The sequence below is a fragment of the Cuculus canorus genome, chromosome 1 (assembly GCF_017976375.1).
Source record: "Cuculus canorus isolate bCucCan1 chromosome 1, bCucCan1.pri, whole genome shotgun sequence".
Taxonomy (NCBI): domain Eukaryota; kingdom Metazoa; phylum Chordata; class Aves; order Cuculiformes; family Cuculidae; genus Cuculus; species Cuculus canorus.
The window spans coordinates 118629064-118654570 of NC_071401.1; the positions used below are offsets into that span (position 1 = coordinate 118629064).

The 25507-nt window shown below is 42.3% G+C and overlaps 1 protein-coding gene across 4 annotated transcripts; it reads right to left on the minus strand.

Moving 5' to 3' along the window:
- Positions 1-2975: 2975 nt before the first annotated feature.
- Positions 2976-25507, minus strand: TTF2 (transcription termination factor 2). 4 transcript variants are annotated; one of them, XM_054056217.1, is made up of 23 exons: positions 25401-25507; positions 24620-24731; positions 22932-23018; positions 22150-22216; positions 20722-21681; positions 19788-19899; positions 18484-18678; positions 18093-18250; positions 16957-17038; positions 16034-16150; positions 14927-15077; positions 14138-14243; positions 13098-13288; positions 12065-12218; positions 11248-11339; positions 10402-10484; positions 9779-9918; positions 8818-8988; positions 8199-8257; positions 7201-7354; positions 5536-5618; positions 4482-4556; positions 2976-3695 (listed from the first exon to the last, which is right to left on the minus strand). In XM_054056217.1, the coding sequence occupies exons 1-23, from the start codon at positions 25426-25428 to the stop codon at positions 3551-3553; spliced, it is 3522 nt and encodes a 1173-aa protein (XP_053912192.1). In that variant the 5' UTR covers positions 25429-25507; the 3' UTR covers positions 2976-3550. The 4 variants fall into 4 exon arrangements, with proteins under 4 accessions (XP_053912192.1, XP_053912191.1, XP_053912193.1 ...); XM_054056216.1 differs by having other exon boundaries at positions 2977-3695; positions 19773-19899; XM_054056218.1 differs by having other exon boundaries at positions 2979-3695; positions 19773-19899; positions 24582-24731.

Below are 25507 nucleotides of genomic sequence, written 5' to 3' on the forward strand. Positions count from 1 at the left end.
TCCTGATTGTAATTTTGCGTCGGCGCCATTCGGCTCTGCCGCCCCGGGAGCTTTGTGTCCACAAAGTTCGGTGTTTGCGTTGAGTATGCACTGAGTGTCCCTGGGTTGCCTGAGGGAGAGGGACTATCTCACGTAGGAAGAGGGAGCTGACAGCAGAGGAAGTTCCTGCTTTAGGAAATGACGGTGCCGGTCGACAGCAGCTGAACAAGAGCCACTCAGGTGGCCAAGAAGGCCAAAGGCATCCTGGCTTGGATAAGAAATAGCATGGCCAGCAGGACCAGGGAAGTGATTCTCCCCCTGTGCTCAGGGATGAGGTCACACCTCGAATCCTGCGTTTAGTTTTGGGCCCCTCACTACAAGAAAAGCATTGAGGCTCTGGAGCGTGTCCAGAGAAGGGAACAAAGCTGGTGAAGGGGCTGGAGCACAAGTCTTACGAGGAGCAGCTGAGGGAACTGGGGTTGTTTAGCCTTGAGGAGAGGAGGCTGAGGGGAGACCTTATTGCTCTCTACAAATACTTGATAGGAGGGTGTAGCAAGGTGGGGGTTTGTCTCTTCTCCCAAGTAACAAGTGATAGATGAGAGGGAATGGCCTCAAATTGTGCCAGGAAAGGTTAAGACTGGACATTAGGAAAAACTTCGCTGCAAGGGCTGCAGAGGCTGCCCAGGGAGGTGGTTGAGTCTCCATCCCTAGAGGTGTTTAAAAGATGGGTAGAAGTGCTTTAGGGATGTGATTGAGTAGCGGACAGGTACGGTTGGATTTGATGATCTCAAAGGTCTTTTCCAACTTAGTGATTCTGTGAGCGTAAGGGTTAGGGAATGGCAATGCGATGGTAGCACACCTTCCCACCTCTCCCTTACAGCTTACAGCATTTGCTCTGCCTCAAGGCCCCCCCTAGAAACTCAAACCTTAAACACCACTTAGGACCATAAGATGTTATTCTGTCACACCAGCAGTGACCATAGGTGAATACTACTCTCAGCCCCTTCCAAGAGGCTGCAGAATACTAGAGTCTTACAAGAGACACTTAGCACCACAGCCTCGCTAACCTCCATCCCTCAATTCTGAGCAGCAGACAGCGGCGTTTGTTCTGATTTACTTACTTCTACAGGTTCATTCGAAGATTTCAGCACAGGCAGGGGCAAAGGGAGACTGCCTTTTCACGAAGGAGTGAGGAAAAAAGAAACCCTGATCTTCTTTCTATTAAGCATTGTAGTGAAGCTTTTTTTCTGTAAAGAAACAAGGCCCTAATATTTGTGTGTCGCAGTGAGATGCAAATATTTGGTTACCTATGGGCTAATATTATTTAGTGGTACTTTGAGATTTATTTTTGCTCAGTTATGAAGATACTAGCACAAGCAACACTCAAAACACTTCCCCTGCCCTCTAACAGAATTCCTTTAAAAATTTGACCTTGAATACCCAAATCACACCTTAAAGAGCTCCAAAGAAAGGAAAAGAAGTTGAAACCAGAGTGCACATGAAACTTTAGAGAAGAAACCATAACCCAAGTTCTGCTCATGTAAACATCCAAGCCAAAATAAAGCAGTTTTGGAAAGTTTGTCTATGTTTTCCTGTTTTGTGGAAGAGAACAGATGTTCTGGTGTTTTCCAGAAAAATCAGTGCAACAAGGTAAGTTAGCTGTGTGCTAGGTTCCCCAAACTGAGATTATGGTTAAATTAGCTAAGTTGTCTTCCTTGGTTCTGGGGGCTGCTAAAGATACTTCCACTAGGGCTGAATTTTTGGATGCATGCACACAAAATATATAAATTACTATTTCTGTGCCCCCTAGCTCTTGTATCTGTGCAATAAATTGGAATAATCCCACCACTTCACTCACACATTGCGTCAAGGCAGGTAAACAAAATGACTAACAACCATATCTTGTTGTTAAAGCACTGTTGTACCAGGACACTGTTGTACTAACAAGAACCACTGATCTGCAAATAGACCCTTCCTTCACTCAAGAGGCTACCACATGCTATTGTCTTGTTCCTTAGGGAATGACCATGGTGGCACAAACATCTAGTTTCTTATCAGCACTCTTAAGTATCATGCTGTACCACTTAGCATTAGAAATAAAACTCTCCAAAGGCCCTTATTTGGTATGTGTGGGAAAATAACAGAAGATTAGTGAGGAGGATTGTCAACAAACTCAAGTGACTTGAAGCCAGGCTGTCAAAAAACATATAGTAATTATTGTTTGGCCTTGTGCGTTGGACAAGTAGAACACCTACGTTTAGAAAACAGAGGCTTGTGATAGACTCAGAGACACCCTGTCAAACATATTTGAGATTCTCACCCTGTTGTGGGAGAGATGAAAGCACAGCGGCAAACTACAACTGCATGAATCCATGATAAACAAGTGAAAATAGCAGGTTCGAGAATCCTTGATTTTCCTTGATCCACGGACCAAGCTCTACCATGCCCATGTCCTTGCTTGTGTGCCTCTGCCTGGGTGCTGCTTTGGGGCTCCCTGGGGTTGGTGAGGTAACAAAAATAAATTTACTCTTTCTATTTAATCTGTGGTTGTGTGGGTGGTCCTGCATTATGAGTGTGCCAGCTCACACACTACAGAACTTACGGGAGCTGTGCCAAATCCCAGAGAAAGTGTAATCAACAGAAAAGGAGAATATGCAGTGGATACAGCCAGGGACACAGCAGAGGGAAATGGAAGCAGGGAAGATGCGCTACCAGTAAAAATGAAAAAAAAAAAATTTACCCAGAAACCTCACTTTCCCACACACACCACTTCTGATAGGAGGGAGAATATAAACCATTAAATCAAGGACATGCAACTCATCTACTCAATTTAAAAAAAAAGAAAGTTTGCATCCAAGGAAGAATAGTTTATACATTAAAAGGTTGGCACCAAGGAAATCTTAAATTATTTAACATTGAGAAGAAAAAAAAACCCCACAACAATGAGGAATTCAAGTTCCATTTCAGAGGAACAGAACAGAAATCTATTTCCCTGCTTCAATAAATATTTTGAGCAAGGTAGAGAAATGCTTCTTCACTTGGATACAAGAAGTCCTCCTAAAGAACAAAAGAGAAAATGAGGTATTCCTCCAAGTCCTTCCTTAATTTTGTTACTTAAACATTCTAATTTTTATATAGTCATTTTATAGCATCATGTTCAAAATATTTCCTTGCTTCCTTCATGCCCACTCAACCTTTGAACTCTCCTACCTCATGCTTGTATCTCTTGTTCTTGTTTCACTTACACTTGTGCTTCTCCTGCCTTGGAGACGAAAGAAAGTTTTTTAACTAAAAACACATGTAGGAAACCAAGAAATAACTAAATATTATAAACAATCACTTGCTTGTGTATTTTAAAATTATAGTTTAATTTATGACTTTATTAGTCTTTGGATGTATGAGCCAATTTCAGGATTAAAACAAATTCCTGAGGCTGATAACTTCTCTTGTTGGGACAGTTACAAAAATGTAGTTATTTCGTTCAAAATGAATGACCACCTTAAAACAGTTGAAGTTTGCACAGTTACATGTAGGTATTAAATCACTTTCTGTAGCATATTGTAAAGGATAATTAAATGCCAAAGAGATTTTTGAGGTCATCCAGAGTGAGCTTAGTGAAGGTTTCCCCTTTGCCTGACAGCACCTGCTGGGCAAGAACTTTCTTGCTCCTCTGGAGTTGTAGGATCTTTTCTTCTACTGTTCCTTCACAGACAAACCTAAAAAAAACCAAAGCCACATCATCTCAACTGCTAGGAAAAAAGAAGTGTCAGCATTTTATGAGCACTTGCCCAGTAAATTTCCAAAGATCTGTTCCACTTAATCATTAACAGCTTACATGACTGACAAAATATACTTGTGCACAGAAAATAGCTGTTCTCATATGCAGATATTACAACATTTCAAATGAAAGTCTGATGCACTTTAGGCCTCAACTTTGGTCATCTGAAGCAAAAGTAACTCTGTGACAAAATCCTGTCATGACTGATAACTAAGGGTGCCTATTACGCAGAAAGCATACACAAAATAGTATTTTACATTCCAGTTTCTTTGAATTTGCTGTGCTTTTAAAGTAATTAAGCTAGCCATTAATACTTAAAATTACAGATGCTTTTTCTAAAAGCTTGCTTTGCCACTTATTAGAAATACTCTGTATGCTTTTCTTAGTGCTATTGGGAAGGTCCAGGCTTAGGGAGCATGATGAAAAATCTCCACTGAATAAGAAGAGAAATGTCTTAGTGCCTGAATTGTTCTCCAGAATAAACAGGACATTCCCACTAAACCACAGGTTGAAAAACAATAAACCACTGTTAGCTGTCAGAGCAGCAACACGCAGGCAAGTGCCACATAGAAACCTTTTCATGTGGTCTCTGTCTCAGTGCCCAACCTCCAGTCCCAGCATCACACTTTGTGCCTAGCTTTAAATAAAGAAACAAACCTCAAACCAAGGCCTTTTCTCACTAACTAAAGCCAGAGCCTCATTCATTGCTATCGAAAATCCTGACCTGTGTATCACAACATCCTTCTGCTGCCCCACTCGGTAAATGCGGTCACATGCCTGGTCCTCAAGAGCAGGATTCCTGCAAGCGGGGAAAAAAAAAAGGCAGCTTAAGGATTTAGTTCAGGAATAACTGAAACATTGAAGCCTCTGTGCTTGCTTTATTTATCTGCCTCCCGAGCATCCCATTTTCTTCCTCTGTAGAACTAAGACTGCTGCTCCCAGGTTACCTTAGGTTTACTAGCTTGATCACCAATATTCACCTGACCAAACTGCCCTTAGTAGAATTATGCTACAACTCCACAGAAAGTTCTGTCTGAATTAGACCACTGCTCCATGTATTTCTGGCCAACAGTTAGCACTCACAGAAAGCTGAATGGCTGGTGAGGAGAGCAAAGCAGGAAGGCAAACTCCATTGAAAGAAGCCTTCATCCAAGACTGTTTACATAAGAAACTGTTTCATTTGACAAACAGTTACAGGGAATACACGTTGGCATAACTTCCATATTGTAGAAGCATCTCCTTAATGCTGCTACTCCGCAGATAGTTTTGTATTGAAACACGTTAGTCTGCTTCGCAAGTTCTCATGAGCAACATTTAGTTAGAAAAATTGTGATTCTGAATTTGAGAGACAACATAAATATTATTAGCTCAGATGCACTATTTTCATAGCTGTGTAAAATCCCAAGGTACACCAGCTATGCCTGGTAACTGGCTATGCTCAACACAATTGATTTGTCTCAAGACAAGTTCCCTGTAGGCATTACTGCAGTTTTATGATACAGACTGTATACTTGCTTCTTTTGATTGCTGTTGTGCTCCTCTATTTTTTTTTTACCCCTACAGAACTGCATTTCATGGCAATGAGCACTGAACTGAGAAATCAGAGTGGCTTAAAAGAAGGCTATAGTAAAAACACTTTTCTACAATCATTAATGAGCCCTTACTCAACTGAACACTTCCTGCTTAACGCAGTTACAACAGCAACAATACGCATGGTGAGGAATGAAACAGCATGCCCTACGTATATCCTCCGAGATGGAACTTCCATTTCACTTTACCAGTGCATGTCAAGGAGAAACAGGTGGTTTCCTCCAGTCAAGTTCAGGCCAACACCTCCAGCCAGCAACGAGACCAACAGTACCTTCAAAGGCCAAAAGAGAGTTAAGGAGCCTGTTTCCAGAAAAAGAATGATTCATATACTCCACATAATAATTTGAACCAAAGGGTCTGTTCATCATATTTATACTTCATGAGTATGTTTATAATGTATTTGGGAGCTTGCCAGATGCTACTTGATAAGGCATAGAAGCCTGGACATGAAAGTTACGGCTCAGAGGCCAGCCTACCATTCCATATATATTATCCCTAGTTTTAACAGACTAGAGAAAGGACTGGAAAGTTCAGGCTGTCTCCCATATCCCACTCAAATGACCAGCCTCTCTGATAGCAGCTTGTTGCCAACAATGGGAGCAATCAGCACCAACTCTGAATAAATAATAATGATTATTTAAACACAGGCAACTAGACTGAAATGGCCTGCTACTCCCCTTACTTTGTTTCCAAATAACCTAGTATTTAGAAAAAGATGAGTAGCTAGGGAAGAAAGGGGATATAGCAGACGGTCAATTTAGAGATTTTGTACAGCAAGAAAAGAACTCAATTAAGGACAGAGACACTTGCTATATCTATTTAATACTTAATTTCATAGTATGATACCTTGAAACCTTGCTCTTGTTTAAGGGGTCAACTATTCATACAGCTGGCAGAAATCTTCCTTTGTTTAAGTTCAAAGCTAGAGGGAGAAATCTGTTTTGTATAATAGATCGCCTCTGGTTCCAAGAAATCCAGCAAAGAAAACAAGCTAATGCACCACATTCTCAACTTCCAGTCACAGATCCGCCCTCAGAGGAGAGAGCCTGCCCTGCCTCAATAACAGGAACAATGTTCAGATGAAAGCGTACCAGTATGAAAAATGGATTAGGGTTCAGATTTCTTTAGTCACCTGGCACCTTCCATGTAGTCAAATTTCATGCTAGAAACTAGAAGAACCAAACCACTGTAGTTGATCAGTATTAAAAGGGGAGGGGGGGAAAGGAAGTAAAGACCCCTCAAAAATGGAAGAAGTCACAGAGAGGTCACCTAATTTTGAAAGGGCGCAACACTGACTTCTCTCACCCCAAGCCCAATCTTCCTATCCTAATACTGGGGTGAGAGAAGCTCTTGTTAATTTTAGCCTCATTTACACATTCAGCTGTTATTCTCTCTCCTCAAAAGGATTAGTCTGGCACAAAGTATCTGGTGTGCTGCAAAACCACAAGGAAGTCCTACAAGTTTCCTGGCAAACAGGTGATATAAAGGAGACATCTTCCAGTAACATGAGCTGGAAATAACCAAGCTGCTCTTGAGTAGAGCTATCTGGCCCCGTATCTTCCACAACACTGTAGCAAAAACATCTCTGAACACACTGAAGATTTGGACAACCTTTGAACTAGCTTTGAAATCAGATTATATTAGTACAGAAAGTTAACATCAAAAGGAGCTTTATAGCAGCTGCTCCTGCCCATTATAAGATACACAATTGTTTCTACAGCTACCTCTTTACTTGCTGATCTTGGCACCTAGAGGTCCAAATCAAAGCAGTGCCAGTAAATGGAATCCCAAAGTTGGCTATCACAGCTGCTCATAGCAGCACTAGTAACTGTTTCCCTGCCCTGAATGCATACCTGAGGCCCTCTGGGATTGTTGTTGAACTCTTCTACCACATCCATTCTCTGTTTAGGATTGACAGAGCCATCCACTGTTGCATACTTCAGCCCTAGTCGCTGGAGGTGAACACTCACAACCTTCAACATACTTGTCCACTGAGACACAACAACACTGGAGACAGAAAAAGGAGTTTAGTACAAGTCCTGTGTGGATTGCAATAGTTTGGTTATTGCAGTGTCTCACCCCAGAGGAGACAATGATTCATGCATTCTTCCCCACTGCAAATTGGAGCAAAGTTCCTTCCCAATTCAGAAAGAGATTTGCCTGTAAGTGGAGTGGGAGAATCTACTGTGGAAGGCTAATGCTTGATAAACATCAGACAAACTAAGTCTCTAACATTCACCTTTATTTTTGCATTTAATATTGCCACCTACCAATCACAATCCTCAGCTTTTTCTGCTAAATGAATCAACAGCAACACCAAACTTGGTTCTCCCAAGGCCTCTCACTCCTTGCACGTTTTGGATTAAGCACTTTGGGAGGAAATAGCTTGTTTGATTAAAAAAAGCTTCCTATATATGGTACAATAGTGAGAGATGCAGGACTTGAGCAACACTTAAGTCCTCTGACCAATACATTCCTTTATCTAAAACAAGTTCATTTTTAAGTACTAGTTTATTCCCCTGCTTTTTTTGTGTGCTAAAGGTAGGTTGCAAAGCTGACGGCAAATATTTCTCAGCACAACCAAACTACTCTGATTTTGGGGAAGAGTCCTCCTGGCCCTCAAGGCCTGAGACTCCTCACACATTCCTTTATGCCTATACATACCTGCATCTTAAATCACTCTCTTGTCTTGGATTCTTTTGTTCCTCAAAATTTGCTTTCAACTACTGCAGTACCGCCACCATTTTACCAAACCAGATTTGTATTCAATTGCTTTAAGCCATTTTTGCTGCTGCCAAGAAACATGGTTCTCTCAATCACAATGACTAAAGAAAAGGACACATTTACTAACCTTTTCTGAGGCTCTGAGTGACTCTGAATAGTTTTCAGTTCAGCCAAGAGGTGAGCTATCTGCAGGGAAAAAAAAAAAAGTTAGCCTGCTTGCTGTCATAACCCAGCTCATGCTTGGCTAGTCTTCATTAAAATAGGAAGTGATCAAAATAACTCTTCAACTGGAATTTCTTCCCAGCTCAGACATTTAAGTAGTCCTTAGTAAGGACACCATGGAAAACAGGGTTAAGAAATCAAATTATACAAGCATCTTTCTGTGAGAAACCAAGTTATTGCCACCTCGCCTCTTACTGCCATCCCATTTCTTCTAGTTCTTCACAAGCGCTATGCTCACACATGTATGCTTTTTGGAACTGCTGTGGAACCCAGCGCTCAACGTTTCCCTGTGATTTCAGCACAGTCAGATTTTCACAGCTTTCTCAGCAGCCATCAACACCTGGTAAAAGTTGGAGCCTTCCCAGAAGCGGTTCAGACAACTATCTATCCACTTGATTTCATCTAAATTCCCAACTTAGCCTGATCTGCCATTACCAAGGTGTGACAATTCATTAACAATTTAAAAGGCAAAGTGCTGAAATCCAAACATCTCAAGGAAGATAAAAAAGCTACAACCATAATACCTTGGTGCTCTCCCTGGTGATTTCAAAGAGATCAGTTTTAAAAGCTGTGCCACTGAGGTAGACTGTTGACTTGTAATCAGGAGTCTGGAGCTCAGTCAGAGTCAAAGCGCTGAGTTGTTCCTCAATGGAGAGGGTAAGCCCTTCACTATGAAGGTTAGTTTGGTCAAGAGCCTAAGGATAGAAGGCACATAATAAGGATCGCAGTGAAGCCTGAGATCAAACTTGGTACCGATCCACAGCCTGCACAGTGTCTGCCGAGGACAGTGTGTTTGAAGGAAGCTGTGCAATATGAAGACATAACAATTAAGAAACACTACTAGGTCAGACCAACAGTCTCTTTGGCCCCTTGTTATGCTTCAAGAAGGAGCAGGGGCATAGGGAAAGCACGTTAGCTCAGCCATTTCCTGTGGTCTACTCTCCTCAGATTCCCCCTCCCATAGCATTTAACAATTGCAGGATTAAAGATGTTAAAAGATAAATCCCTGCCTGTTCCCTTGGTGTATGGAGTTACCCTATAACTGCTTTATGTATCAAAGCAAAGAAATACCGAAAGATTAGCCTACTTCATACATACAAGGCAGCTTCAAGTGAGGCACTTAAAAGTCGTCCAACACACGAGTCTTTGAAACAGGCTACATTTGTGGACTTGTGCACTTTTCAAGACCAAGTTAAGAACAAAAAAAAAAAAACTTCTTCACCGTTAAAATTCTATTTCTTTTCTTTGATCTGAACAAAGGTATTTCCAGAAACACAGCTGCCCACACAGGTTGCGCTGAGGAACTCTTCAGTAGGAAGTACGCCAATCTAAAACCTCTTGGGCTGTAAAACACAGCCTAGAAATGGCTCAGTTCATACACCCCTAGCAAAGAGATGTAAGGGTGTTACAAAGTCTGTTAACTTACACAAACACTCTAGAAAAGTCCCACAAAAAACCCACACCATTACAATACAATGCAATTACCACTTTCAGCAAAGAGAGATGGCAGCAGCACTGACGAAGCCTCAACAGCATAGACAAGACGTGGACAGTACTTGAGACTTGGGGGGCACTTTGTGAGCCTGCTAGGAATTCCTTTTGATTGATCCCAAAGTCTTGTGCAACTGTCCAGGAAGGAAGACAAATCATCAAAAGCTCTTGGAGGCACTCCCAAACACTGCCTAGCCACTTCTACCAAGAGTTTCATCAATAAGAGACAAGAAACAACACACAAGTAAATACCAAATTTAACACAGGAACCATACAATAACCCATCAAACTCCACTACAATTTGGTTTTGGTTGTTTTTTTTTTTTAATAGTGCCACATATTTTATACTAATACTGACATTTCTTCTCTGAGCAATTAGACCTTTATTTCAGAAGGGAATTTTAGACCAGGAAGGTTAAGAGTTGACCAGAGCCACAACAGTGAAAATAGACTTTTGGAATACTATGGGAGGATTCTTCATAACATCAGGGGAGTAGCTAGACACTTTCCAAAGAATTCCTAAGTTCTGATCTCATGTGGCCAGGTCTGTTCCTCCTCCTTAACTGCACATTTAAGAGTCACTTCTGGAAACATTTCAGGGGGCTGTGTGCTCAAACCTCTCTCAAACGGGTTACCACCAGCATACTCTCTGCCTTCATTTTTCTGCTCTTGTCTCTGTAGGTAGGATTGTAGTGTTGACCTGAAAAGAGAAGAAAAAGACTGTGGGATTAACAGCAGGAAAAGAGGCAAGAGGAACCTGAGCTGAACAAGCAAGCTGACAACACCTGAAGGTAGGGAAGGTTTAATCATTTAGTCACAAAATGATCACAAAAAACCCCAGTTTTAACTTGACTATGATCAAAACCAAGATCCATTTCGAAAAACATAAGAGGAAGCGAGTCTTCTTACTCGAATACCTTGAGTATAATAGCAACCAGGCCCCAATGGATAAAAGTCTTCATAACAAAAGAAGATTTTTAAATGAGCATTTAAAAGGAAGGAAAGGTCTTTACAGCAATACTGTTGAAAAAGACCCTATAAGAACACAGAGTGACCCTGGCTTGCATTACAACCATCTGGAGAGGCCAAGATAATTTCTAACTGTATAAATATCACAGGGCAAAGATGATACATTCTCTCTTTACAGGTACCAGCGCATCATCATTTCAGAACTACAGTTGCAGTTCCAAGTTTTCAGAGCCTTGAAATCAATAAGTGGAAGGGTAGAATATCAGGCTCATAGTAAGCTTGAATACATGGGAGAAAAAAACCCAAACAAATGCATCAGTTTCAGCTGTTGCTGTTTTCAAACATCCTTGACAGGTAGTCAGAAAGGGAAAAAAAACCAAAAACTAAAACAGGAATTTAGCCAAAAGTTCTTTGTAAGTGGAGCTCTCTTTCTGATTTTTCACACCAGTAAGAAACAAAACTGTAAAATACCCTATTTCTTCCCACATTCGTACCTGGATCTTGCAAAAAGCACATTGTACACGGACTGCTCCTCTGGTGAAAGTTTTAACTGATGTAACTGTGTGCTACGCTGGGGTAGAGCTACCTGAAGTAAAAATACGCAGGATCAGGTGTATACACTGAAAAATCTCATACAGCATTACAAACACCAGTGTTCCAAAAATTAACATTGTATTTTAAATCTCAGAATACAGCTGTTTGTTTCTTCATTGAAGTTATTCATTTTAATAAAATTATGACAGAATATAGATACCCACAGAGCTCAAAGTAGTCTAGGTTAACACTCAAGATGATAATCTTTACTCCAACAGCTACGATGAAGGGATTCATTTATTGTGTAGCTTCTAAGCTCTCCGTTCAGAATCAGACAGTACACCAAAACTACACCTTTTAATGGCTTACAGACATACCAGTGTTCTAATAGTTTAATGGACTATTTGTAAAGAGTAACACAAAGCCCGTGTCCCAGCATGCACCACATCTGACATGCAGCAGCTTTGATTCTCTGAGACCTAGACTAGCTCAGAGATTTAGAGTAACTTTTCTGCTAAGTGGACATTCTACTAGAAATCACTTAACATATTCTCCTCTGCATGTGATTTATAACTGAAAGGTTTAATTACACTTTCTATTTCTGCTTTCTGGATAAGCAACAAAAGCGTATCACAGGCATTCAACTACTCTCCCCCAAGAGGCTGTAGTAGACAGGAAACCCTACTCATTAACAAACTTACGCATGTAAATAACTGACTGGCTGCTGCAAGGACAGCAATGGAATGATTGTCTAGTTATGGAGGGTGAAGTACTTACCAAGGGCTTGCCAGCTGAATCCAGCTGGTCCTTAGTTCTCCGTAATAAGAGGCTCCTGGTTAAGAGACTCAGCCTCTCTCCTCCCTTTTTCGTGTTGTTATCTACTTGGTACTTCCACACCTTGTACTCGTCAAAAGGAGAGCAACGTAGAAACCTACAATATGAGGGGAAGGATATTTCATAATAAGTGAAGAAGAGTTCTTCATATTGTTCTTCACTTACTCCTGAATGACCAGAACTAAATTCCTTGCTATCCAAACCAAACCATTTGCAGCTCAGCCACAACCACTAGAAGCAGTAAAAGAATTCCAGTGTTATGATGCAAATAACTGGTTTGCTCAAAGTTCTTACCATCACTAGCAGAGTGAAAGCATCTTTCTGGTTCTGTACTCATAACTTCCCCTTTGCTCATTACGTTTCGAGCACCACCAGCAAATGAAGGGCATCAAGAAGCACAGGCACTTGCCAAAAAGCAGATTGATGGGTCATTTCAAACTCCTGTACCTCTTAATTGAAAATTAATTTCAATTATCTAAAGTTACTTTCAAACGTAAGTTGTCTCTGGTTCTCCAGCACCTTTCATACACTTTTTCTTCTCAGCAATTGCAAGCACAGAGTTTAATGTGTTTATTCTTTGTTTAGAGAAGCCAGAAAGTTTTCACTCTTTCCTTCAGTGTGTTTGCAGCACAGAACTCTTTAATAAGGTCCTCCCAGGCTGCCTGGGTAGGAACAAGGATTATGGAACAAAACTTCTGCTCAACAAAAGTGTTTTTGTGGATATTCATCTTTGAGACATAGGATATCTGAAGTAATTCCCCTACGTCCTCTGCAAAAGCAGAATATCTTCACACCACAGTAGACACGTGGTCAGTCTTGCACAATGCCTCAGCCATAGCCGAGTGTCAATATAACACACCTCACAACGACACGTATCTTAGAAACCTTTCAAAGTTAGAAACGACTTCAGCAATTCATCAGTGAAGAGTCACTGGAATGGGAGCCCTGTCCACATGTTCATATGCAGCCAGCTCACCTCAGGAGAGAGTACATATCCAGTAAGTTGTTCTGTATTGGTGTCCCAGTGACAGCCCATCTGGCACTGGCTCTCAGTTTGCATACAGCTATGGAGGTTTGAATCTTCGGGTTTTTAATATTGTGAGCTTCATCCAATATAATTCGAGCCCAAGCTATCCTGAGCAGAGGGGAACAGGGAGATGACCCACTCTGAAAGAAAAGGTGGAATATTTGTAACCCAGCATAATAACCTTGCTAGACTAAAAGAGCCACAAGCAAACATTTTTCCAGCAAGAAGCAATTTCCTGATGTCAGTCAGCATTAATATCAGCTCTTACTGTCACACATAAGGAGTACTCACAAAAAAATGATCTCTCCAAAGTTTCTGTGAAAGTTTATAAGACAAAGAACACAATGTTTGTCTGTTCTTGTTGACTATTTCTAATCTTCCACTGTTTTTCTTGCTTTCAGCATTTTATCACATTTTCCCTCCCCAGAGACATTCCATATCAGTAAATTTTGCTAGGCTGGGACCGAGGAACACGTATTATTCTACTAGGGCATATGCTGTCCTTTTAAATGCAGGATATCTCTACGGTTTTAGAGGTGCCACCTTGAAGGTTTTAAAGTGAAAAGGCCTTTGAATTTTTAAGACCAAGATCTAGATTGCAACAGGTTTCTGGCAGTTTAAAGCAATATTGGCACCTCAGCAAAGAATCCAACAGGACATTCTAGTGTTCCTTCACAGTCTCACCACAAAAGGAGGAGCATGGGATTCATCATTGCATTCTTAATATTACATATTCAATGTAGAATATTCTTTTACTACAGAACAGATTTCTTCTGAATATTTTTCCCTCTTCTCTTTCTGCACTTCACAGGACTTTCATCACTTCATTTTTATTGTGCAAACTCAGCAGGAGACTTATTAAAAACAGAATTATTCAGCCGGCTGCTCACTGTAACATAAGGTGTTCCTTGAAACAATAATGGTTTGCAACACTTCAGAACAAAACAGTCAGGCAATACTCAGCAATAATCAACAATGTGGCTTCTCACCCTCACATCATGGTCCTCAGCAGGGACTTCCCCCTCCTCTTTGCTTGTGGGAACTTCCTTGGAAAGAAGGCTGTAGGTTGTGACAACAATATCATATCCAGTGAGCCTGCATAAAAGGAACATAGTAATCAGGAGCAAGAACAAATGAGGAATTCGTTTTGCAATGCAGATAAAATGCATGCTCAAGGTTTAAGAACACCACAGTTCTACAAGCATTGAAATTTAGAGTTTTACAGAAAACCGAGTTTCAGAGCAGCCAAACAGGAAGGGCATATTGTTCTCATTTTACAGATACTGGAAGCAGACACAGCAAGCTTGAGATAAAAAGACAGTGGTACAGAATGCACACCACATGAGATGAACACTACTCAGAATCTAGCACCTAGAAATACTACTCAGCATGGCCTAAAGTAGTGTAGAGAATTTTCTGATCTATACATACAGCAGAAAAAAACCCAAAACAATCACAAAGCACAAGCATGGTAGAAAGTGCTACTGACAATCTCTGCAAGCAAGATATGTTTCAGAGAATATACACCTTTTTTTTTTTTTGTTATCAGGAATGGGAATAGCCTGCAACCAGAACCACTTGGCACAGGTACAGGCCATAAACGTTTTGCTATATGCACCTTGACAGCAAACATCAGCCTGACCTTCTGAATCCTCCACATTTCCATATTTCAGGTTCTTCCATCGCTCTACAGGCAATGAATTTCAACTCTGATATACACAATTTCTTGCTAAGTATTATTTTACTTTTGTTGGTCATATTTATGATTTAGCACTTACACCTCTGCGTGTTTCTCTCTATTGGACCCGTGGTACAAACAGACCCTCAGTTTGCCATAGCTTACACGTCTGTCAATCTCTTTCTTCCAGTGGTGGATCAAGGATGCAGGACAAATTATTAAAGTGCTGTGAGAAGGGATAACCGCTGAATCTGCATGGAAATATTGCAAAGAGGTTTCAATGTCTTTACATTAGACTACAACAGAAATAGAAGTGTTGAAGTCACAACAACCAAGAAGATTAGTCCACTCTTCCGTGAGCAGTTTATGAAGCTGATATCTCTACAACGCCTTCTTGGGGACTGTTAGTTCTGTTTGGAAAGAACTCTGCTTAAACACTTAAGGCATCACTTCCTGTCCGCTTAGAGTTACACTATATATCTGTGCACTTCCTTTGGATAAGATGGAAGGTTAAAATTCAAGAACTAATCCTGATCTCTCCTGAGAATACAGTACCAAATGAATTCTTTTTCCTTTTCTAGAAGAAAACTTTACCATTTTGAACCATGCAGGAAAAAAAGAACAGTCAGTAAGCTTGGCAAGACAGGAAAAAGTAGTCTGACCATTTCCATGAGGATGGAAAAAGTAACAGTTTGTGGACACAGAAACAATACTTATTAAAAACTCCAACATCCCTTATCTCTATGGACAAGATAAAAGTAACCTGGGGAGAAGAAGCAGTCACAAGGAGGTGCCTAGTAACTAAACTAAGTCCTTATGCTATGAAAACTATGCATTTTTGTCTATGTTGAAAAAAATGTGAGGCTTTTCTTTGTTTTTTGTTTTTTTTTTCAAAACAGCATATGCTGGCTTTACCTGGTTCAGGAAACTACCAAAAAAAAAAAATAAATCCCAAAACAATATAAAGGAATTAGTTGGGAAATCCTACACACTTCCATTTGTTCAATGGAAGAACAAATTACACTGATCGAGAGAAAGGCCTTGCAAGGGATTGGAGTAAACATTAAGCCCAATGGAATTTTCCTACAGAAGGGAAGCAAGCACAGACAGTCTGTTGTTTTACAGGCTATTAACCTATAATGCCTTAGGCATTGAAAATGTCACTTCATTGTAATGTATGTTCTGTATGACGGAAACAATTCTGTACCATTTTTGGATAGCCATATTTCTAACTTCTCCTCCTTTCTTTTCTCTGTATTCAGCTGCTTCTGGGTCAGAATGAGAGCAATCATCGTTAGAGTCTTCCCCAAGCCCATGTCATCCGCTGGAAAAAGACACACAGAAGTTGTGATGACCTGCAGAAATGAGCACATCTAGCTCTGATCAAGCCAGAGGTAAATACTGCAACAGAAATTGTCCTGGGGAACCCTGGAAATAAGAATATGCCTATGACCATTTCAAGGTATGATTTATTCATAGTTGTAATTGGTTACAGAGCACAGGAAAAACAAGACACTTCAAGAGACCTGTGAAATAACTAGTTATTGACCTCTAAATAAGTTATGCGCCAAACTGTTGCTGCCCCCCAAAGTAGAATGATAGGATCACCAGGTTGGAAAAGACCTCTTGGATCATCGAGTCCAACCATTCCTATCTTCCACTAAACCATGTCCCTGAGCACCTCGTCTACCCATCTTTTAAACACCTCCAGGGATGGTGAGTGAACCCCTTCCCTGGGCAGCCTCTGCCAGGGCCCCATGACCCTTTCTGTAAAAAATTTTTTCCTGACATCCAGTCTGAACCTCCCCTGGCACAGCTTGAGGCCATTCCCCCTTGTCCTGTCCTCAGTCCCTTGGGAGAAGAGGCCAGCTCCCTCCTCGCTACAACCTCCTTTCAGGTAGTTGTAGAGAGCAATAAGGTCTCCCCTCAGCCTCCTCTTCTCAAGGCTAAACAACCCCAGCTCTCTCAGCTGCTCCTCATAAGACTTGTTCTCCAGCCCCTTCACCAGCTTTGTTGCCCTTCTCTGGACACGCTCCAGAGCCTCAACATCCTTCTTTTAGAGAAGGGCCCAAAACTGAACCCAGTATTCGAGGTGCGGCCTTACTTAAAATTCACGTTCCTGTTGCTTACCCAGAATTCCTCCACATGGCCTCTGACTCTCTCTCCAGAGGAGCCATGCAAGTGCTTGTTTTTGGTGTGGCAGCAGTGGAACCTGAGAGAGAGAGAGAGACAGAGGATCTGAAGGAAACACCTTGCAAAGTTCAGACACTTCTGCTTCCTGTACCAAGTTGTCCAATTGAAGCTTTCTACTACATTCTTACTAAAAGGAGTTTGCCTACCTGTTCTTTTCACACATGGACAGGAATACCCAAGATAAGCAACTCCTGCAGACAGAAGGCCAGTAGTACCACAGATCAACCTTGCTAATGTTTTATGCACAGAACCAACCTCACGCATCACCGTGCTCTAACAGCATGTAAAAGATGGCTTATTCAGGTGGAAAATCCACCCAAGCCTACCTTGCTTACTACAGGCATCACTGACAAAGAGAGGGATTAACAACACTTCCCTTTTTCTCACCAAGTCTAAGACCTCTACAGACTCAAAAGACAGGAAGAGCAACTACATGCTATCATCATAAGACATTAAATGGCCTTCCTCAGCATTGAAAAGGTCCCAAGATGATCTGATAAGTGACACAACATAAACGCATCAACACAGCATCTTGTAGAGGTATGTGCCTTCCAATACCTCGCACATAACCTCAACTACGGGCCCTGTACCACCTGGCAAATAAAGAGTTACTCTTCAGCAGACCAGAATGGACTACTCTAGAGTCTGTTAGGTTGCACAAACTTGATCATCTGCAACACTTCTTTTTTTAAAAAAGAAGACTATTTCTTATAGCTCACTGGGAGATCTAACTGGGATAAGGGAACAATAAGAAGGTTCTCAGTCCGTTCCTCACTAGAGATCTGCCTCTGCTCTGCTAGTCATGCACAAATGCTTGTGGGTTGGTTGCTTTGTCTGAGGCACTACTAATTCATTCAAGCACTAAAGATTCTGCAGACATAACAGCAGGAAGCTAGAATATTGGTATTTGCAATCTAAAGCAACTCTCATGGATAGAAAATAATTAGGGCATCTCCTTTCAGCAGGATGAAAACTGCACAATATTTCAAAGGGTGAAAGGACAGGATGCTCTAGGGTATCACGCAGATGTTACAATTTACTCAGTGTGACATCCCCCATCCTTGCCAACTCACCTTCAGTCCAGAGGGATTTTCAGCTGTTGTCTGCTCTGTTGGACAGGACTCTAGAGATTTGTGAAGATGATTAATAGCCTCACTTGTGGCACTGTGTACAGCTCTGATTCGGTCTTCTGTCATTCTTCCTCCATATAGATTCTGCACACCAGAGTTCACTAGAAAGATACAGTACTATGCATGAGATATGTTTACAAAGCTAACATTCCACAGCAGGTCTTTCATCTCAGAGATTGATCTCAGTGGTTATAGATGCCTGTGAAGAAAGTATGCAGCTAATAGCAATAAAAAAGGTTTAGTATTATCACATATATGCACAAGTTGCAGGGTTCTTTCAGAACTAGGCCTCACCAGCCTTCTCTTTAAATGAGAAAAGTCTTTCCGTACTTACTTCCAAAACCATGGCTTGAACCATATTCACTGGAACCCAAAGTAGTAGCAGCAGAGGTGTGACTGTGTGAGCATGAAGAGGTCCCTGATGCAGGATTCTGGAGCAGTTGTGGTGTTATCAGCTTTGTACCACCTGGCCTGTCAAGTTGGGTAGGCAAAGGCTCCTCATGGTAATCGCTGCTTGTGCTATGTTCCCCTTAGGAAGAAAGGAATTGTAGGTTGAAAATGTTGCATAATGGACCTCAAAGCCTTGCGTTACAGTGCAGAGAAATGCCTTCGCTTGGCCCAATGGTTTGCTTGCAAAATATTATTAAGGGGTCCCACTAATTTAACAGCAGAGTAGGAGGTTACCATATCAGCTGAGCCACTGCAACTGCTAATGTGCACACTCTAAGCCTGCTCTTATGTGACAGGCAGTGCAGTTTATACCAACACAGTGAACTTTGCTATTGCGAAAAGATTAGTGCAAACACAAGGGCAGTTCTTCCCACTGTTCCCAGAGGATTTATTCCTTTTAAAGACAACTTTCTTGTCATTGATTTGGTCACAAAAACTATTAAAACCACCCAAGAATGAGTGAGCCAAGAACTCTGAGCATTTCTCTCCTTCCTGGAGAAGTCCGTTTTGCTTAAAACCAGATACAGTGTAAGAGGTTGAGAATGCTTTTTGTGCCTGTCCAGGGAGTTACTGTTTCCTTGCTAGAGATCTTCAGTTTCCAGAGTTGTCAAACTGGATCTTTTCATCAACTCAACTGATATTTTGATTATAACGTAACTCTCCTGTTGTGGAGATATGCAGGCAACTCAAAATGCCTCTCTTCCACAAGTAATTATTACTAGAAAATAGAACTAGGATATGACTTTACAGGAATGGCACAATGGAAGCTGCTTATCTTGTATCTGCTAACTTGAACATACAGACACAGCTGCTAAAAGGTGCATAAACAGCGTGGTTCTATACTGCAACAAGGAGGATGTTAACACTTCACTGGCAAGTTCTGAGAGATGTCTGCCTCAACTAGGTAGCCAAAGTTGAAACAGAATTAGCTCTGGCTCCTAACAATGGGAGGAAATTTTCTTGGGAAGCCACCACACTACAAGTTACACCATTCGTCCTTCCCCAAGCACACTTTACAAGTAATACTTTTCACCTTCAGTGAATCTCAACACAGACTTATAGGTAACATGCTATATAGAAATCTATGCAATATTTGCTCAATACTTACAACTATAGTAAGACAAATCATTTTGCAAAGTTCAGGGGAAAAAAAAATAAAAAAATTAGCCCTACCTTTTCCAGTAGTACCTGCTGTTGAAATTTTAAAAGCACTGAGTGCAGCTTCCAAATCCTGCACTTGCTTTCGCAACCGTTCCCCTTTATCTGGCAGCCGCTGAGTGTTCACTGTAGCCAACACACTCTGCAAAGCAAAAAAGAATCCAAAACTTGAGCGTGCTTACTAGGTTTCTGACAGCTGAGAACAATCAAGTCAAAAGACCAAAACCAAGATCAAAACCACTAATGTTACACCATAGTAATTTGTATTTTGATATTGTTCTACAATCTCCAAAAGTATTTAAGTGCCATTCAGTGCAATTAAATAGTCTTCTAGCAGAAAATAAACCATTAGTGTACTTGAGAAGAGATGGAAAGATGCAGGCCCCATGCCCCGCCCCCTCCCTGCTTTTTTTATGAAACAGGATGAAGAGGTAGTCAAGTGACTTGGACAATTTTAATATCGCTCAAAGCATCCCAAGTTCAAACTACTTGCATGCTTCTTTCTGTGCTAGCAGGAACAACAGTTCTGACTGTTTATTTTGAGGTTCTATCATGAACTCTAGGCAGACAGGTTTTTTATGATAAAAACTATGGAATATAATCATTGGCAACTATTAAAAGAAAAGAAACAGACTGGATCACTCCTACTCCACAAGGGCAATAGAGACCACCAGGAACAGCCATGTTATTTAAAAAGGATAAGCTGGCTACACACTGTCCTATCTTATGCAAATTACTTTCTAGGAAAAGGTGGACACGACCTCAGGCAGGCCCAGACAGAGCACCCATAACCACAAAAGGTTTTACCTTATGTGACTTAAAACAACTAGCTTGTGCTTAGGCTGAATTCTCTCCCTTGCCCCATCTTCCTAAATCACCCAAACATTTTCAGCTTCTGCTGTGAGGGATACCATTTTCTAAACACAGAACAAAAAAAAAAGCAATAATAGGTGTAATAAACAACCTTCTTCTGCCGCAACTGGACGACAAGATGGTTGTAAAGAGCTTTAGGGTCCTGGAGTCCTTCCACATGATGTGATGCTGCAGCTCCTGGCAAAGATGTCCCCGATTTTCCTGCAAGAATCTCTCTTGACTGCAAGTCCTCAACTGATTCCTCAGGTTCGCTTTTACCTGATGAGGTATAAACAAATCCTACTCCATCAGTGTCTCTGCCAGAGACTGCACCAGCAGCCTGTCCCAGCTCTGGTCTGATTTGTGTCCTGGACGGCGCTGCCACTCCTCCTCCTTTCTGGGCAGGGTGTTGGAAAGCATCCTTTCCTGCTACTGGGGAAATCATATCTTCTTTAGACATTAGTTTCACCTCTCCATTCTTACCACCAACGTATTCTTTCTTTCTGGTTTCTTTATCCTCACAGCTATTTAGACTTTTCCCTCCGAGCTGTTCGTCCTCTGCAGGCTTAGTACTTGCACTTTGCTTTCCAAGACTTAGTGGAAAGAGCTTTGAGCTCCCACCTGGCTCTTTCTCCACACACTCAGAAGACTTCTTGGATTCTCTGCCACTGCCACCATATTTCTCTTTCTCCCAAAGGGTGTTTTTCCCTTTGCAGTTCTCAGAAATGCCAAGTTTAGATCCAGGCACTGTGCTATCCTTAAATACTGGATCAGTCTTATTGCCTGTGGATTGCTTATTCTTAGTTTTCAGCCCTTCTAGAGGTTCTTTCTCTATGGAGGAAGCAGGGATTGATTTCTTCTCTTTATGTGACGCCAGCATACTTTCTTTCTCTGCTTTTACTCCTTTTGCTCTACTTTCTTCTCCATTCCCTTGCTTAATTTGTTTCCAGGATGATGGATCACAATTCTTATCTATGACTTTGAATGGATTTCTTTGGCCACTGGGATTGAAGACAGGTGCTATGTTGTGCTGGGATTCTAACGCTTTTGACACTTTGGTAGCTTTTGGATCCTGCAATATATACCAGTGAATAAATGTTAACATACAAATTATTAAAGCCTGGTAAATATACACATAAGCTAATCCTCTCAAACAAGACTTCATTCTCTATGAATATAATCTTCCCTATCATTTTAACAGGATCAGCACAAACATTTTACAAGGAAAACAAAACTGCTGGTTTTCTGCTTTCTTTCCTATTCCCATAGTTTTCAGGGATCAAGTCCCAAACAGCATGATCATTAAGAAAAGGGGGTGGCTGGAGATCAAGCCCAAGTTTCTTCTAAGACATTTTACTTCGCATAACTTCGGAGTAAGCATTTACTTCGCATAACTTTGGAGTAAGAGGAGTCTCATCTCAAGGACAGCAGGCTGATACAAACTCTACCACTATGTAATCTCAGAGGTGATTACAATATACAGAAAAAAAAAGTTATGCTGGAGTAAGCTGATATTATAACACAAATGAAATATTCATACCTGCCACGGGATGCTTCCACACCATGTCTTCCCATTTGAATAACCTTTAGTGCATCGGTAAAGCAACCTACCAAAGAATAAAACAAGAATTGAACTGCAGGAACTACTAAAGGAATTCCAAGTGTTTTTTAAAAAAAGTACTTTGCATCAAAAACATCACAGACAAGTTCTCTTGATCTGTACTTTACCTCCAAACTTCTGCATGACAAAAGGCCACTAACACTGGCAACAAAGCTTTTAACAAAAGCACCATTCTCTTGATAAAGATTCCAAGGGTTTGGGGTTGTTTGCTTGCTAATTTTAGCAATAAAAAAAGTAACTGCTTAGGCAAAAATATTGAACTAGGCAACTCAGAAGTGGCCCATGATTTCAAGACGTAAGGAAACAGCTATTTTAGTTACACTGCATAGACCACCTCACCTTTTAAAGCACCTTAGGAACAGGAAATCTTTTTAAAACTGGCAGCCAACCAGGACTGCCACAAGAACTTGATCAGAATTAAAATTTGTGAACTTGATGCAATCATCGTGAGTCTTTGATGAGCCCAGCAACAAGGCCACATTCAACTCCGATAAATGGAGACATGATCTAATAATTTATGTTTACACGATTGAACATAACTGCTAATAAAAATAGCAAATGTTTTGAAACACTGTAAAGTGAAGGCCTCAAGGGTGCACGAGCCTTTTCAATTCTAGAAGGAAATTCCAATTTCACTATCAAAGAATTTTAAATATTCAAACCCATATAACAAACCCACGTTCCTACTTGGAGGAACTTACTGGTACTCATCTTTGCCCTGATGTTGAATCAGGACTTGCAGTTCCACCATGCATCCCTCATGGATCAAGCAGTGAGAAGCAGGAATACTGAAAAAAGGAAAGGGGGGGGAAAAAAAAAAGGAGTAAAAACGAAGACAAGACAAGCTGCTGTCTAAAATGTGGATCCATTACCCAGTATGCAATAAGCCAATAACTACATCACCAAGAGAGACACTGTTTATTCAGGTTTGTGCAAATTCTAAGTGCTTAGAGATTTTTTTTTCTGAAATCAAGCACGACCTAAGGAGCTTGCCACCTTCATTTATACACAAAGTTACACGAAGCTGTACATTACTCACCACGCATGTCATCACATATTTACATGTAATTATAATAAGTGCCATGTCATTCCTTGCACCTTCTGCACATGCTCCAAGAGAGTCTTTAGGGATGTCTGGAGGTCACTACCCTAAAAATCACCTACCAAGTTCACTCATTGATCAGCTCCTCCCAATCTCATTGCAACTACTGGCAGTATCTCTAAACCACTGGCTTGAAACTTCTTAATTTTAATTTAATGTCCAGCTCCTCATTCAAATGCAATGCTAATAAATTGGACTATTATAAAAAAAAAAACCCAACACAGAATGATTTGCATTGGAAGCGACCTTAAAGATCATCCAGTTCCAACCCCCCCCCCCCCCCCAGATGGGCAGGGGCATCCCACTGGATCAGGTTGCTCAAAGCCCCATCCAATCTGGCTTTAAGCACCTCTGGGGATGTGGCAGCCCAAACTTTCCTGTGCAACCTCTGCCAGTGCCTCACCACTGTCACAAGAGGAAATTTCTTCCCAATACCTAATCTAAATCTGCCCTCTTTCAGCTTAAAATTGTTACCCGTTGTCACTGTACTCCCTGATAAAGAGCCCTCCTCCAGCTTTCCTGCTACTGGAAGGCTGCTCTAAGGTTTCACCATGCAACTGAACAAACTTTAATCCCCTACCCCTACCATTACCGGAGATGATCATTAACTGGGACCGATGGTGTGCAAGTCTCTTGATTGTCCCAAGATATTTTTTAAGGTATTAAAAGCATCAAGGGCTTATACCAACATCGCTGCACAGGGAACAGCAACGGCCAAAACAATTACTTGCGACAAAATATTTGGAGGGTCTTCTTAAAGGCCACGTGAGTAAGAAAACAGACTACTGACATAGAACCACAGAATAGTTTGGGTTGGAAGAGACCATAAAGATCATCCTGTTCCAACCCCCTTGTGATGGGTATGGACATGTCCCACCAGACCAGGCTGCCCAAGGCCCCACCCAGCCTGGCCTTGGACACCTCCAGGGATGGGGCAGCCACAGCTTCCCTGGGCAACCTGTGCCAGGGCCGCCTCATCCTCATAGTGAAGAAATTCCTCCTTATGTCCAGTCTAAATCTGCCCCTCTCCAGTTTATATTCGTTCCCCCTCCTACTATCACCACAAGCCTTTATGAACAGTCCCTCCCCAGCTTTCCTGTAGCCCCTTCAGGCACTGGAAGGTCGGTATAAGGTCTCCTCAGAGCCTCCTCTTCTCCAGGCTGAAGAACCCCAACTCTCTCAGCCCGTCCTCGTACGGGAGGACACAGCACTGTGTTTCCCTCAGAACAGCTGTCGCTCCCGAGCCCACCCCAGTGGGAGAGCCCCGCGCCCCGGCTCTGCACGCACGGTGCCGGCAGAACGAAGCCGCAGGGCGCCGGGCTCCGCACTCCGCACACGTAGAAGCTCCGACCCTGGTTGGGGCCACCGCGGACTCCGGTCTTCAAGAGGCACGGGGACCCTGCAGGGCGGAGACAGGGGAACGGATCGCAACGGGACACCCCATTCCTGGGACCCCTCTGTATCCGAGACATCCCCCCGTTCCCGGGACCCACCTGTACCCGGGACACTCTCCACCCCTCCATTCCGCGGACGCCCCCGTGGACCGGAACGGAGCCGCCCACCATTCCCGGAACCACCCCATCACCGGGATCTTCCTCCTCCCTATTCCTGGGATGGCTCCATGACCGGGATCCTCTCTCCCCATCCCCGGAATCCTCCCCTCACCATTCCCGGGACCCCCCTGTAATCCAATACATCCCCCCACTGACCAGGACACAGCCCTCAAGATCGGGACACTCCCACACACGCTTCCAGGACTGTCCCACTGACCGGGACGGAGCCCGCCCTGTATCCACGACATCTCCCGATTCCCGGGACCCACCTGTATCCAGCACATCCGCCAACTCCTAGTCCCGAGACACTCCTCCCGCGCCCCCCCCCGCCCCATCCCCGGCACGCCTCCGTCACCAGGATCCTCCTTCCCCCGATTCCCGGGACGCCTCCATCACCGTGACCCTCTCCCCACCCATCCCCAGGAGGCCTCCATCACTGTGACCCTTTCCCCACCCATCCCCAGGAGGCCCCCATCCCCAGGAGGCCTCCACCCCCGATCCCAGACCCCGCTCACCGTGCAGGACGCACGGCACCAACTCCATGAGCAAGCGGCCATCCGCACGCTTTGAAATCAGCCAATGGCAGTGAGCGCCTACGGAGGACCAATGGCCGTACGCTCTG

Excerpts from the sequence above, each read along its gene's own strand:
- TTF2 (XM_054056216.1), bottom strand. The coding sequence starts at position 25,428 with ATGGAGTTGGTGCCGTGCGTCCTGCACG. Across the intron at positions 17,039-18,092 it reads AAAATCCCTCTGGACTGAAG|GTTCCACTGCTGCCACACCA; the intron begins GTGAGTTGGCAA and ends TCTCTCTCTCAG. Across the intron at positions 15,078-16,033 it reads AATATGGCTATCCAAAAATG|ATTCAGCGGTTATCCCTTCT; the intron begins GTACAGAATTGT and ends ATTTCCATGCAG.